Below are 17,390 nucleotides of genomic sequence, written 5' to 3' on the forward strand. Positions count from 1 at the left end.
ACATGATTTTTCATGAATTTTAATAATGTATACACGTGCATTCAGTAACAAACAACTTAACCTACAAATTTAAATTGTCAGTTCTCATTTGATTCAATGCAAATTCAGAAGTACTGAACGGCTCTTTGAAAATAAAAATATAAGTTTGTAAAATAAATTATAAGATTTATAAAATTAAAATATAAATCTCTTATAATAATTATAGTTTAAAGTATATTTAAAAAACTGAAGTTATAATTTTTGTAGCTGATTAATTTTATAAAAATATTTCTAAAATTGTTTTTGATTTACAATTATCTAAAATTTGGTAAAATAGAAGTTAAAATAAAGAATGAGAAAATAAATAAATATGAGAAAAATTATAAAAATTTCTATTAAAATGTTAACTACGTTGCTTTTTTTACAGTGCTTTAATTTTTTATTAATTGATTAATTACGCTATTGCATGGTTATGCAACTTCAAAATTATTAAATAATAAAAAAATGTAGGAGGTATTTTTTTAGAATGATCTTAAGTGAAAATTAGCAATAATGTGGATGAAATTTTGTTAATTACACTAATTATTAATTTTACGACGTACACGACATGCACAAACAGTCCATAACCGTCGGTTAAATAGAACGGCAGAAGATCAATTGACGGAAAATGTAAATTTAAGAGACCAGGTTAAAACACACGTGCAAATGAAAGTTGAGAGCATCACAATGAACGTCTTCGAGCTAATGCATTGAGACAGAGGCACGTCAACGAGTCACCGACGCACACAGAGCACATGATCGACAGCGCGTGCAAGAACGTCGCGCATTGACACGTGCATCACTTCACCGCCTTGCGTTCGAATATGAGCCGGAAATAAGATTATTCGTCACATGCACTAATTGTCATCGGCAATATGGACAAAGAATGCCAACACTGTCATTCATTTAAATACAAAGGTGAATCGGCCGGTTTTTGGTGCACATCAGGAAATGTTTCACTTCCACCATTGAATTCGCCGCCAGAACCATTGAAAACACTATTGGCTGGAGCCACATCTCAATCGGCTCCAGGATTCCAGGATCTGAAATTGTTTTTGCGTAAAATTTGGAAATTCAATTCTTGCTTCTAAATGACAAAAATCGTTCAGATTGAGGATGGTCCTAATTTTGAATCAACTTTTAAGATTCAGGGCCAAGTTTATCATCAAATTGGTTGTTTGTTCTCAATGCCTGATGCCGATCCAAAATTTTTGCAAATCTATTTCATGGGCAATGAGGAGCAACAAATTAACACACGCTGCCAATACAACCACATCCAGCAGATGGAGGAGCGAGAAATAGTGGCAACTTTGGAAACGTTTTTGCATTGGCAATTGCTTCATCAGGCGTTGCAGCGATCTTGCTTGATTGTGGGCGGACTGCGCATTCAGCACTCAAGTTGCCATTGAACATTTACACAAATCCAGACGTAGTGTGTAACATAAAGAAGCATTCAGCATGGCTGAAGTTTTGAGAAAATGCAAAATTATTATCTGGGATGAATGCACTGTAGCTCATAAGCATTCACTTGAAGCTCTTGATAGAACGCTGAAAGATCTCATAGGTCGAGTTGTGATAACAGTACGCGTGGTGGGGTCAGGTATTTTAAAAATAATTTTTTTTTACATATTTTTCATCAAAACGGTCTAAACAATTTATAGTTTATTTGAAAAATGTTTTAATTTTTGGATTTACAACGTCCCGACAACGTCTGTCGGGACCGCTAGTATTATTGTATAAAAATATAAGAAAATCAGTAATGAAAGCATTGAATTAAACGTATAAATGTAGCTGAAAGGACACTTTTAATGTATATTTTGAGTTTGTGTCAATATGAAAGAGATCAGTATTCTTTATGTATTTGGGAATTCTTCATTTTCCCATTGACAACGTATTCAGTGAACAGGGGGCTAGTGTGTTTATATTCATTTATCCGATTGTTCTGCGGCGTAAAATTAACTTACTAAAACACATTCTATACATGTTTTCTGTTCAATAACAGTTTTTAACTCTTTCATGAAACGTATTTTTAAATAAATTATTATTTAAGTAATTCTTGTTTCAATTATAAAAGGTATTGCTGTTTGATCTGTTTATAAGTACATTTAAAGTACTTGAACATAGAGATGAAAGTTTTTAGGTTTCATTTGTTATTCATAAGAAATGAAGTCGTTTATTATCTCAGTCAATCAGTCAGTTATTTTAAATGACTTGATGATTCTTTTAAACAAAACAACATCAAAATAATGTAAGAAAACACTTTTCGAAGTCATGTTTTTTTAAAAATATTTCTTTCGATCACTTTAAATAACATGCATCTGCTTTGTTTTTATTTTTCATGAAACTTGGACTTATCGGATTTATAGATTCTACTTGTAATCACATGCTACTACAATTTTTCATTAGATTTTTCTGAGGGTTTTACTTAACATGTATTCTTTTTAACTTTTAATTTATTCAGTTCTTTTGTGTTATAACTAATATTTTTCATTCTACTTTCTTAATTTCATTTCCACAAGCATTTATTTTCCCTCATTGTATGAGCAAGTAGTTTAGTATTTTATTTGTCCTCTTTTGTAGATGACATTACTATTTTTTTCTACGATAAAATAAACGAAACATAAATGTAACTCTCATTACTAACGTTTTCATGATCTTATCCCATTTGTGGGATAATGTCTACTTTTTTTTAGTCTTCTATTTCAACCATTTGTTGTTCATTTTTCTTTATTGTAATTATTACTACACCTTTCACAACAAATTTAGTTATGTTTCAATTAAATAGTTTTCCTTTGTTTTTGTTTACCGTAATATCAATATTGAAGTAACATTTTAGTCAAACAATAAAATTAACATGAATTAGTAAAATTAAACATTTATTTTTTAATTTGAATCCTCTCTAAAGTGTATCCTTTTAATTCATTTATATGATACATTTTTGTTTCTAACTTTTTTTTGTTCAATTTATTTCTCTCATCTTCAACCGATAGGAAATTTATTCTTATACCTTCCATCATTTTTGACATTTTTATCTCACACAAGATAAAACCAAATGTAAAAATCATTTTTTTTGTATACTCTCTAGTTTATTTCTCTTTGTGAAATTAAAGTATAAAAATAAATATAGTTATTGTTTATTATTGTATTAGTAAATGAGCTATCACTTTAAAGGCATTAATATGCTGAATAACAAATTTTTATGTACTAAAAGTCGTTAATGATTATTCACATAACTCATGCAGAATATTAGAATAGAGTATTAAGCTACGTTTTTAAGATGTCAATAGAAAAACTAATTGAAAATAATGGCGCTTTATGCATTAAAGTTTACATTGAGTTTGACTAACCGAGTATGAAAAATGTTGCTAAAGTTGACGACGTAATTAATCAAACTTTTTATCGTAAAACGAATAAGGAGGGTATGTAGTATCAATTTATTAGATTGATTTAAAAATAAAATGAATGAGAAAAGAACGTTATCGGTTAAGTCTTATTAGGAAAAAAACTTTTGTTCGAACAAGAGGATTTAAAGTAGGGGGTACGAAAATTTAGGCAAGAAGAGCAATCCATCACGGAAGAGTTGTCACTCTCCCGCTAATGAAAAGCGGCCGCCCTGCTTTAATGAATATTAATTTGTGATCTTTTCCTAGGCTATCACTTTTAGTTTCCCGTAATTTTTTCTACCTCTAACGACTTCGCATCATATAATTCCTCATCTTCTGTTTCATATCCAGGCTGTCTTTTGTAATAATTAACGCTTAGTTTCCAGTTATCTTTTCCTTTTATTATTTGATTCAAAGTTGCGTTTTCGTAGATTAAATTAGATCTTCAAATAAGTTCTTCGTTATTTTACCTGACTATATATATATATATATATATATATATACCTGACTATATATATATATATTTGTATTTTTTTTTTTTTTTTTTAATGTATATTCAAGCCTTGTTATTCACCAACTCAACCGATGCGACAATTCTTCTTCTTTTGTTGAGAAAGTTCCGTTAGTCTTATTCGAAGTATTTTCTATGTACTTTAAGCGAAATATTATTTTAACGGAAAACTGCATTATCTACATAGATCACTTGAAAATATTTTCGTTAAAGTTTAACAACAAAATTGTTGTAAGACTAAAAAAGAGTAAAAAAATACATCTTCTTCTATTCTAGAGAACTTTGCCTACGTTTTGTAATGTTCATCGTTCTACACATCTATATGTATAAAATACATATACATTTCTGATAGTTTGTATGTCCTTTCTATAGATTTCTTTTCTTATTTTTATTAAGACAGATCTCTCGTATTTTTTCTGCGAGAAGCTTATTTTTCATACGGGTCGCGTTATTTTTTAATATATGTATATTTTCAACAGAAAATAAAAAAAACATACTTAAGATATAACAAACCCGATTTTTATAAAACTGCATCAAAAAATAAAAATAAAAATTCTTTAAATTTTGATTTTTTTAAATCAGTGCTATATTAAAAGTTACAAAAACTATGTTTTGCATAATTTTAGTACTGCGGCATTTTAAAGGGATCTATTATTATTAATCTTTAAAGTTTATTTTCTACAAGTTATTGTTTAAATTTTTCTATGTTATTATCCATAAATTTTATGCAAAAATTATTGTTTTTACTTTTTAAAATTACTTTTATTTATTTGAAGTAAACGTCGTTCATCTGTTTATATAAAAGAACATCTCCTGACTGACTGACTGATTGGAAATAGAGTATTAGTGAAATTTACTATTTTTTTAATTCCTCGGTAACAAATGAAGATGGTTTATGATTTTTGGTGTATGTAATCTTTATGTGAATATTTAAAAGAAAATTTCTAGGTAGGGGAAATTCGATCTAGGTCGGGGTTGAAAAAAGGTAAAAAAAAATTTGAACAAGATTGCAAATCTTTCCGATTTCCGACTATACCAAATGATATACAAATACTTTCAGATAAATATTTTTTAAATTTCGATTTTTTAAGGGGTGTGATGGTGAACAGTGGGCGTCCACATTGGAAGATAATTGCCTGGGGTGATTAAAATTAAACACTATGTATATGTATATATATATATATATATATATATATATATATATATATATATATATATATATATATGTATAAAATGTAAATATTTTAATTAATTTTAAAATTAACACTATCTTGATCTCCTACATCAAAACTTGTAAGAAAAAGTTATATTATGATAATTATTTATTAAGAATTAGTATGTAATAAAAAAAAAGTATTGAGCAAAAAAGGTTCTTTAAGGTCAACATGATTTTTGTCTCACAAGAACCATAAAGATACTTAATGCAGTTTTTTTATTCTGTTTTAAAATGTGTATTTGGAATTTCTCCATCACCAACAGTTTTTTTATTTAAATTTTTTTTAAATATTTAAAAACTTTTTTTCATCCATTTGTCCATTGTCAAGTAAAAGCTCCTAGAGCATTGTAAGTATGATGGAACCAAATGAGCTTACTCAAAGGGTAGCATTGCTACTGTTGTGCAGGTTCAGACGTGTATAGACATGTAGAAATGTGATCTAGTGTAGCACACATTCATCAGAATGATGCTAGTTGTGAGGTAGTAGTGAACCAGCTAACACGTCATTATGAGTGCTTAGTGTATCTGAATTATTGCGTATTACATATTTACAACTTTATTTCTTTTAATTAGTTGTTTGTTACAAAATGCGTAGAGTTTGTTTAAATCATCCTAACAATTTTTGTTATATATGTGGTGAAGTGATGCTCAAATCCCAAAGGTAAAACCTAACTCCATTAGTAAAAAAGTGTTATGAACTTTATTTTGGGTGTAAAGTCGGGAACCAAACAAGGGCCTGGGCCCCACATATCTCTTGTTTATCATGTTTTAGGCTTCTCACTGCATGAAAAAATAGCGCACGCCACATGCCATTTGCTATCCCTATGATTTGGAGGGAATCCAAAGTTTCAGCTTAACAAACATTAAAGGGATTATGTCAAAATCAAAACATACAGTGGTGTACCCTAACTTTGAATCTGCAATGAGACCAGTTCCTCACTGTGAAGAATTGCCCAAACCAAAGCCTCCAGAACATGTAACATTAGATGAAGAGAGCTCGGTCTGATGAACATACCGAAGAAAAAGAAACAGATTCTGGTGATACAAATTTGAACAAAGCATTTCATTTGAGCCTCATTTACTGACTCAAGAAAATCATAACGATCTCATACAAGATTAAAATTATCCAAAAAAATAACAGTCTGAAATGCTTGCTTCCCGGCCAGAAGGATGGAATCTTCTTCAAAAGAATACAAAGATTGAAAATGTCATTCAGAATTATTTAATGACTATTTTTCTGAAGAAAGTGGTTTAGTGTTTGTAATGACATTACAAATCATATGGAGACACTTTGTAGTGAATATAACCCTTCAGAATAGCAGTTGTCCATTGATTCTCTAAAGTTAGTTTAAAAGGTGTGCTTCTGCATAATGGAAATAAATTCCCATCAGTACCTGTGGCTCACTCTGCTGTGTGAAAGAAACATATGAAAACTTTAAATTTATACTGGAAAAGCTTTAATATGCAGTGCATGAATGGAATATTTGTGGTGATTTGAAGGTAATTGCAGTTCTTGATCTGCAGCTTGGTACTGATTTTTGTGTGAATGGGACAGTATGGACAGAAGAAACCATTTCATTACAAAAGAGTGACCTAAATGCAAATCACTCATTCATGAACAGAAAAATATGGAACATGACCTATTGCGTAATCCTAAAAATGTGTATCTACCTTTGTTACATATCAAAGTAGGATTAATGAAGAATTTTGTGAAGGCCATTAACAATACTCTTGGTTTCATGTACTTAAAACAGAAGTTTCTTAATATTAGTTATGTATTAATATTTGAAGGTATATTTGTGGGTCCACAAATACGATCACTAATGCATGATGAAAAGTTTGAGGAATTATTGAATCCACTGGAGAAAGCAGATTGGCAAGCATTCAAAAATGTTACTCAGAGTTTTTGTGGGAAATTGAAAGATGGAAAATTACCGTGTTATTGTCAACAATGTTATAACATCTTATAAAAATTATAATATGTCCTTAAAAGTACACTTCCTGCATTCGCACATAAATTTCTTCCTGGAAAATCTTGGCGCAGTGGGTGATGAGCATGGGGGTGTTCCCCATGCTCATCACTTTCTGATGAAAGTGTTTTTCATCAGAAGATTTCAGCTGTGGAAAAGAAGTACAAGGCAAAATGGAATCATAATGCAGGCCGATTACTGTTGGACCATCAAGAGGGATGCTCCACAGGAGAAATATAGCAGAAAATTGTCATTTCTTACTTTTTAGGCAAGTCAAATGTTTGAATATTGTGTAGTTAAGAATACAGAAAGTATTACAATGCTTGAAATTATATATATAATTTCAAACATTTCAAGGTTTTTGCTTCTCTCAGAAACCTTGTGTGATGGGGAAAAACCGACATATTGAATTTAGGTAAAAAAAAATACTGTCAGAATCACATATTTTTTCTTCCTAGGACAAAAAAAAAATTTTTGTTCTTCAGTGTAGTACTTAATTCTTAATTTAAAATCAGATCTTATGCCCAAAATTCATTCTCTAAGAAGCTTGCTTTATAGAAATATTAATGATATTTAACCGAAAACATTACCAGAAGTTAATAAAAACTTTTTCCATTTAAGAATCTCTTAGATTGCACCTAATGATTCCAAAATAGAATTGAGTTTTTGAAAATATATGTATATATATATATATATATATAATACAACTAGCTATTAAAAATATAAAGTGATAACCAATAACTTATTACATTAATACAAAGTAAATAGAAGATAATAAGGATCCAAATAGTTAATCCTAATAATTAGAAACAATTAATAGATCAAGAAAATTTATTTTGAACCGAGAAGAAAAATAGTGAAATCTATAATAAATATATTTGCTCAGTAATTCAACTTCAAATGTTTTAAAAATTCAGTAAGTTACATTTTTCCTGTGAAAAGAGGAAAATAATGGAAAAGAGAAAATTTTAATGTATATCTGAAAAGATGTACAGATTATATTTCATAAACGATTTAAATTTAAGACAACTGTAATGTCTGCTTAAAATAACAAAAAATTAATGATTTGCCTGATATTGTGTGTTTAATACTTCATAAAATGAAAAGTAAACTCTTTAACAAAACTAGCGCAATATAAACTAGATTTAATTTGATGTATATAAAACGCATAATGATTACTGGAAATGTTATAATTTTTTTCATACATTTACCTTCACCAAAATTATGCCTCAATAATATTAATCATACGAGCAAAAACTTGTGTGCTTATTGTTGCATAAGAAAACAAATATGAATGGAGAAAATTTATTTTTTGATTGATATGATGGGTATTGAGTTACTAAGAGAAACGACAGAGAAAGGGTTACTAAGGGAAGTGACAGTATGATAAAAATGTAACATGACATTTCACAATTTTCTAACACCGTCTGCTGCAAATTTGATGACATCTTATCATAAATATATCAATAATATTGAAGTGTAACATGTACAAGTGTTATTTTTGGATGATTTGTTAATTTAACTTATATCGAAACATAACTTAAATATGTTTTTAAACCTAAAAAAAATTATATAGAACTTTCTTTGTTTCTGATGTCTATTATTGGTATCGATGTTATAATAGAATTATTAGTGATTCAATAAAAAGTAGAACGCTAATTTTGTACTTATTTTTAAAAATAATTGGGCTGTATGATGAAATTAACCAATGAAGTGGAAATTAATATAATTTAAAAACCGTCATTTCAATCGAAGCTGATTATCAAGATTTATCGTGTGCCAAAAATAATCTTACTCTCAGCAACATCATAAACACTATTCTTTGCTCTTTCAGCAACTTCTATAGCACCGGGTATCTTTACTGATGACTATCGAGGATGACAGGACTTCCACTATAAAAAACCAATGTAAGATTAAGTATTTAATAATGAAGGAGTAAAATGTAAAAAAAAATATTTATCTAACATGTATCAGTTAAGAGACATACTATAAAGAGTGGAGAACACGTGTTAACAGCTTGGTGGGGGAAATTTCCTCTCTACCAAATTTCTCATACACGATTGTGTAAAGAAAATAGTAGTCGCTATTTGAAGTAGAAAATTTTATGAAAACGGTTTACTCCTACATCAGTCCACCTAATAAAAACATAGTTAAATAAAATTTTATAATGGTCCAGATAAGATATTAAGTATAGTTGATTTAGCAATTCAAAAACAGACGAAATGTTAAATGGTCATGGTAAAAAAGGACCTTGCTATGCTCGGGCAAGAATGGGTAATTAAGTAATTTTTTAAGATGAAATAGTAATAATGCTATACTAATAGCTTATAGAGTTACACTGTGAATTATTCTGTAAGCCAAGAAAAATTATCCTCCATGAATGTTTATCTACATACAAGTTATCAAACAATTTAAGATGTACGTGCAATTTTAAAACACACAAAATTTGTGAATATCATTTTATTTTTTTGTTATAATTTTTACATGTTATTTTTTAGTTAAATCTGTTTTTATTTTACGTATTTAAAAATGTTTGTTTTGCTTTTGTATTTGCATTAATTTTTTAATTTGTTCTGTTTTAATCTAGTATATTTTTTCTTCTAAGGATAATTACTATTTTTACTTGAAAAGGCCTACAGATTTTCATATAACAATCTGTATCAGATTTTTACTTTTTAGAAACTGTTCTAAAACATTTCTTTTTATCTTTTTCCAGCGAATTTAATTTTCTGTTTGTTTTTAATTCTATCAAAATTTTCTTAATTAAGATAGTTAATATTTGTTAAAAGATTGGGTAAAAAACATTTCCATGAAAATGTTTGTTGTACAGTGGAGCATCACATCATGTTGGAAGTAAATTTCATGAATGTTTTCAGCACGCGTCATGAGGTACCATATAAATTTTAAGCATGTTCAAGTATTTGACTTTTGTCACTGTTCCTTCAAAAAAGTACAGTCTGAGTACACCAAAAGATGTATTGCCCCTCACACTCACACCTGACACTCACGACTGAATTGTTGCTCAACAAAAGATGTTGGTTTTTAGTATGTCAGTAACTGCAGTTATGTCTATTAACCTGTCCACTTAACTTAAAATTGGTCTCATCAGACTACACAATTATACTTAATAACTCCAGATCTTGTTTTTGTTCCTTAAGCATCAATTCAGAAAACTGAAGACATCGATGTGGGTCATCTTCAAGTAGCCTTTAAATGTATGTTTGTGTAACATTCTTTGTACAGACCTTTATGATAACTCCAGTTTAGAGGCTAATTGTCTTGTTGATTTTCATGTACTTTGCATTACTGCTAAACGTATGTGCAATTCATTTTCCTCTGTTGCATCTGTTATTGGGCGGCCAGATCTTGGTGCATCCATAACAGATCCATGTTGTTCAGATTTATCTCATACATCATACAGCTGGTTGTCTAGAGGGGGGGGGGGGGGTTGATGCAAAATCTACCCCAATCATTAATAACTTCAGTAGCATCACTTTTATAAAAAGTTTTTAAAGTGAAAATCCTTTCTTCTTTTGTTAACATCGTTACAACTACATAACGCAGAAAACCAAATTGGACATTACAGCTCATTTCAATACACTGAGATACAAATCTAGACAGTTGGTTGTGTTTGTCATTGTATTGTCAACTTGACACGGAATTATTGAATTATCAACATTTAGTAATACCAATATCGTGAACTAAAATTATTGTGTATTAAAATTTTTTTGCTATTTGTAATTATTTTTACCTAGTGTCAAGTGACTTTTCCGCCAATCTGTATATATAAATAAATAAAATAAATGATTATAAATGAAATAAAATAAAAAAAATAACTGAATATAAATATAAATAAATTTTATAAAATATAAAATAATTTTATATTTATATAAATGTATATATATATATATATATATATATATATATATATATATATATATATATATATAAGTAAATATAGCTCACCAGGCTGGTCTACTTGTCCAGCCCATGGTTAACTCGTCGCAGAACAGATGATTTTTGAAGAGAAGGTAGTAAAAGTTAGTTGCTATTATTAGAATTTGAATAGTTGACAGTGGATACTGATGTACTTTAGCGTTTGAGGTTCAATTAACCACACATATCAGAAAAGGTTAGCTGAGTCTGTACAAGACTACACCTCATTTACGTGTTACACATGTCAAACTCATCTCATTGGATTGTGGGGAGGTTGTTGTTTGCTAGTTGGATGTATTGCAACATACTCATGAGGAAAAGAATGTATGTATGTATGTATATATATATATATATATATATATATATATATATATATTACATATTTTTTATATATAAAAATATGTCATTCTATGTAATTAGTTTTTTCTAATGCAAAATAGATTTTTTCTTTTTTTTTAATAAAGTTTACATGAATAAAATTGAAGTACTCAAATAAATTGAAGTAAATTATACAAATTATTGATTCTCTTTACTAGTAACTGAATAGATGTTTGTGTCCAAGTGTACATGTTAAAAAAATACTATCAGTTACACTACCTAGTATATTTAATACATAAAACAAAGTAAAGGAGTAGTCGTCAATTTCTCAAAAATGTCTAAAATTACTTGACCAATTTCATTGAAATTTAGTTATGCTGTAGTAGTTAATCTGAAGTTGTGCATTTGAACATTTTATGAAGGTTGGTTGAGTCGTTCTTGAGTTACGGTCAATTTAAGGTTGAAAATATTTGAATAGGGCAAGTTAGAAGTGTGGTTCATTATGATGCTACAAGCTGGAATGTAGACATTTTACTTATCTGCAGAATCTATTGTTTGCATTATTGTTATTTATATTTATTTTATTTTTAATTTCTATTGTAGTGTGTTTTTGACTTGGAACTATTTTTTATGGATCAGTTTTTTTTTTAGTAAAATTTTAGGTTAGAATGAATAGACACTTTTTTGAAAGGAAACAAAATAAAATAATGAAAAGTTGGTCTTCTTTTGCAGTACTGCACAAGAATTTTTTTATTTAGGTTATAGTAAAAGTACCTTTATTACTTGTAATACTAGATCAGTATTATTCGTATCTTTGTGAGTTGCCAATTAACAAAAGTTTCAGATTTCTGGTGTGTTGTATAAATAAAAGTTAATAATAACACTGATAAACATAATTTTAGTTTCCTTACATGCGATACTTGATTTTAATCTGTTTTTTGAAGCTGAAAATGAATATGAACTTAGAATCTTTATATCACCCACCATTTTTGAAAAAAAATTTAATTTTAATTAAAGGATTTTTGTTAATTTTTCAACGTATAGTTAGTGTTTTAAGCTCCTATGTTTTATTTTGTCCACGCAAAATTATAAATTTTACAGATTTTAACTGTATTTTCCCTTAATTTTTTTTGAAGCATAATTTATTTAAAACTAATGGTGATACAAAAATTATATTTTCAGATCTGTAATGTACGCAAAAAAGCAATTAAAGAAATTGTATCACACTTAGAAAAACATTAAAAAAATTTTTTTTTGTCTAGTTAAACAATTCTGTTTAGTGAACTCCTGTATACTGGGTACAGATGTTAATTTCAACCTTACATTGTAAAATATTCAGTTTTTATTGGATTATTTGATGAATAATAAAAAATGAAAAAGAAACGATCATACAGAAAAAAGAAAGATAGCATGAAGAAAGATATCTCAAAAAAACAACAAGAAGATGAATATGAAGAGGAAGAAAATGTTAAGAACAAGGGAAGAATAAAAAGAGTAAGCAAAGATGATAAATCTTAAAAGGAAGAAAATGTTAAAACCAAAAAAAATATAAAGATTAAGAGAAGATGATAAATGTAAAGAGGAAGAAAATGTTAAAGCTAAAGAAAGAATAAAAAAGAAGAAAATGTTGCGAACCAAAAAATAATAAACAGGAAGAAAATGTTACAAACAAAGAAAAAATATAAAGTGGAAGAAAATGTTATAATGGAAGAAAACATTATTTAGACCAAGGAAAGAATAAAAAGATTAAGAGGTTATGATAAATATAAAGAGAGAGAAAATTTGAAAACTAGAGAACATGTACACAAATTAAGAACAAAAGAATTTTATCAAACCAAAGAGCGATTTCATGATTTGCAACAAAAACCAAATAAACGAAATGATTATCAACTATGACTTCGGAAAATATTGTCCGACAATATCAGAGGAGTAATGAACTAAAAGATAAGAATTTTTTGCAATCTATTAAAGATAAGGCATGTATGACTCAGTGTATATGTTGTTATTGTGGGGGTCTACTTTTCAGTCAGTTTGTAGTTAACTTTAATGTAGATAAAATTAAACAGAAATCCCAGAATAATTAAATAAAATTAAAGCAGAAAATCCAAAATTAAATACGATTCTAAATTATAATTTTCAATTAATATTAAATAATCAGATGTTTCACCAAATCTATTACATATATACATATGTAATTATGCCTTTTAAATTACATATACACATTTTTAAAAGTGTATAAAATTTATTTCACTAATAACTTATGATTTTTTTTTTCATTTTTTTTATTATTGTTGAATAATAATTATTTATATTTAAATTTTTTTTTACAATCATAGGTTAATAATTATTAATAAATCAATATATATAAATTAACAAAAAAAAGGTAAAAAATAATTTAAAATAAAAAAGGTAAATAAAGGAGATGATGTCTGATTTGAACTGAGTGCCTCCCTTGTAAGATCCAAGTATTTCATTAATTAAAATTAATCTTACTTGGTTATAACACTGGAATCAATGATAAGAAGTAATCACTTATGATATATCACTGAAAACCTCTCTATGAGGGGTTTATTACTGCAGTTAAGAAAAAGTCCAAAATCCAAATTTTTTTGGATTTTGGGCTTTCATGGACACTTTTGGTTCAAATTTTCAACATCCTACAGCTAATCGTTTTTTATTTATGTGAGATATGTATGTGTGTATGTACATACTTACATATGTACAGACATCATGCTGAAGCTAGTGAAAGTGGATTCTGGGTTGGTCAAAATGGATATTTCTGTTGAAATCGGAAAACCGAAATTTTTCGCGATCACAATACTTTATTTCGTACAAGGAAGTAATTAACGAATAAAAATGAGAAGTGGTAGTTACAGTCCATATTGTTACATTAAAATAATAATTGTATAAAACAAAGTAATATAAATAAATAAATACAAATGATATACAAAAAATATATATTTTAAGGTGGTAATATTTAATACGTATTTGAAAACCTGTTAAATAAATATGCAGAAAATTCTGCTTTTTTAATTATTTAAAAACTCATACATATAGAAATATTTTATTTGTAAAAAAAGATCTTTTAAATTAATTTGAAAATAAATTGGCTGGAAGAATTCATTCATTCTGTATGTTCATACATTCATTTCATGCATTCATAATGTTCAGAATCATTTTATCGTGTTAAAATGCATGTTTGAAGTTGTAAAAATAAAATTAAATAAAAATTCTTTTGCCCATTTTAGATAATTAATAATTAAGAGAAAACTGAAATTTAATTAGATCCTATTCATCTGCTGAAGTATTATGCTGTGTAATATGAAGATAATTCTTTTACCAGATTCATACAAATAAATTTTTATTTATAGAAATAACTTACTATTTTGGTAAAATATAGAACACTCGACAGCATTCTTATTACACATCACAACTATATAACATATTACATTAATTCCTTCAACATCTGATCTTAACCTATCCATTTTTTCCAGTTCAGTTGTGAAACTGCTCAAGAGAATAAAAAGAATATTCATGTTGTATAAAGTATTCATATATACTGTTATCAGTTTCTCAAAGACCCATAAACTTCCCAACTTAGTACAAGGTTGAATGATTTCCTGATGTATTATATAATACTTTATGTTTCAATATAGTTTGTTATACACCTTACGCTAATCTTTTTTAATTTTTTCCTGTGTTTACAACAATTATATGCTTGTAATTAGCTACTGTTTTTTAATGCATTTAATCATGATAATTTTTAAAGAGAATCAAGGAAGATTTTTATTTTATAATTGAAATAAAAGATCAAGGTAAAATTTAATTAATTATTACAATAAGTGAGAAAACTTTCTCCATATGGTACCCAAAGTCAGAATATGGTACCCTAGTTTAGAATTAATGTCATTTCTTTTTTTTCTTTTTATGTAAAAACTGAACACAGTGGAAATTTTAGTATTCATTTTTTATCACAAAACATTATTAATTAATGATATTTTTGTATTTTTTGCTAGGAAGTACATCTAATTAGTGTTGTTTATTAATATATTTAGTAATTTATTAGTTTTAATCCATCTAACAGATGAGCTGTATTACAGATTCCTTTCAGATCTGTTTGTTGGGTCTTGAAAAATTGTTAACACAATTCATTGGCATATTTCACACTTACCTACATCATTTTTTGCAGTCAATTTATTTAAAAAGAACACTTAAAAAAAAAAAAAAAAAACAGCTTGAAAATTTTAACTTTTGCCATGTGCCCTTCTATAATGCAATATGTATAAACTTGTTCTACAGAAAACATGTACCTTCATTTCCATCTAAAGAATCAGTCTCCCATTTTATATGTAAGGAGCAATTATTAATAATCTGTTAATGACAGTCTAATTTTTTAAAGCTGAAGTGTGTGTGTGTGTGTGTGTGTGTGTGTATGGATGGGTGTGTTGAGTGTGTATATATATATAAATAACATTAAAATATTACACTAATTCCTTCAACATCTGATTTTAACCTATCCATTTTTTCCAGTCCATTTATGAGTTGCTGTGCGCACACCTGTGAAGGTTTCTGAATTAATTTAGGCTAGCTAGGTAGTGCAGGGGTCCAGGTATTTTAAAAAAAATTGTATTTATGGTCCGATTTGGCTCATATTCCAGATTATATATTAGTTACATGAAAAGAAATATTTTTGCAAAAAAGGGAAGAAAGGAAAAAGGGAAAGAGTGGGGGAAGAGTGGTAGGGGTGAAAATTGGAAGAGGGAGAAAGGAAAGATTGAGTTTTTTGATGTTCTGTAATGTTCAGTTTTTTAATATTTTATTATACTTTCATTTGTGTTCATTTAATCTATATGTAATAGAGATTACATTTAATCAAATGTAGCAATAGTAAAGCATTGCCAGGTTAGCTAGTATATGTATATGTATGAGTTATGACAAGGTAATCGCATTGTTAACATTTCACATAGTCATGGAGTCAATGCACTGTCAGGGATAACAGAGGAACAATTTGGTGAGTGCTTCAAGGCTGGAAGAGGCAAATGGAGAAGTGCATTTCAGCACAGTGGAGTATTTGAATGGTGCAGTGGGTAATTACATTACCTTTTTCAATAAATGATTTTTACAGCATTAGTCCTTGAACTTTATTGCCATACCTCATATATATATATAATATATATATATATATATATATATATATATATATATATATATATATATATATACAGTTTTCATGTATGCATTTACATACATACACACACAAAAATGTATTCCCAGTTATCAAATTTGCCATAAATTATTTTATACTATTAAAAATTTGAATTTGTTTGTGTTATAGAGTCAAATGAAACTTGCACTCTTGAGGATGGAAGAGTAGTACATGATGGAGCTACATGGCGGAAATCAGAGTGCACCATGTGCACTTGCAAAAGTGGCAATGAATTTTGTAAACCACATCCTCCTTGTCCACCGATTCCAGATGATTGTTCTAAAACAAAACTTCCAGAAGGAAAATGTTGTGCTATTTGTTTAGGTATTATTAACATTTATTGTTTTAATTTAATGTTTTTTAAGATATAATTTTAATAGAGTTTTATTCATAAATAATCTTTTTTTAAATTTTGAACCAGTTTTGTTTTCTAGGTTGTGATTAGCTCTTAATATACTAGTATTATTATTTGTTGTGGTTATTTCTTCTTATTCTTCCAGAATTGAAATTCCTAGTAACTTGGTATTTTAGAAAACTACTTATTTTTAGTAGTTTAGTAGGTTACTGAGTACAGTAACCAAAAAAATAATTTTTAGCAAAAAATCCATGAAAAATAGCTATAAAAATTTAACTATTTTTAAACTATTCCATCATATTTATTTTAGTATTAATATTATTATATTTGACTTTTTGCTGATGTTTTGTAACATTCTAATAATTTTATAATTATATTAATATTAGCCAGTAGGCTAACTTTAATATGCAATAGTAAGTATAGTTTCAATTTTGAAAATGTTTGTTGAGCGAAATGTGAATTAAACCAAATAGATTT

At 27.8% G+C, this 17,390-nt stretch overlaps 1 protein-coding gene across 1 annotated transcript in view; it reads left to right on the top strand.

The window, feature by feature from the left end:
• Positions 1-17,390, top strand: part of Rcd2 (Reduction in Cnn dots 2) — a 92,471-nt gene that overhangs the window by 32,590 nt on the left and 42,491 nt on the right. The window contains exon 4 of the mRNA XM_075357530.1: positions 16,688-16,882. Coding sequence (XP_075213645.1) covers positions 16,688-16,882 — 195 coding nt within the window. The remainder of the gene's footprint in view (positions 1-16,687; positions 16,883-17,390) is intronic.

The sequence above is a fragment of the Lycorma delicatula genome, chromosome 2 (assembly GCF_047948215.1).
Source record: "Lycorma delicatula isolate Av1 chromosome 2, ASM4794821v1, whole genome shotgun sequence".
NCBI lineage: Eukaryota > Metazoa > Arthropoda > Insecta > Hemiptera > Fulgoridae > Lycorma > Lycorma delicatula.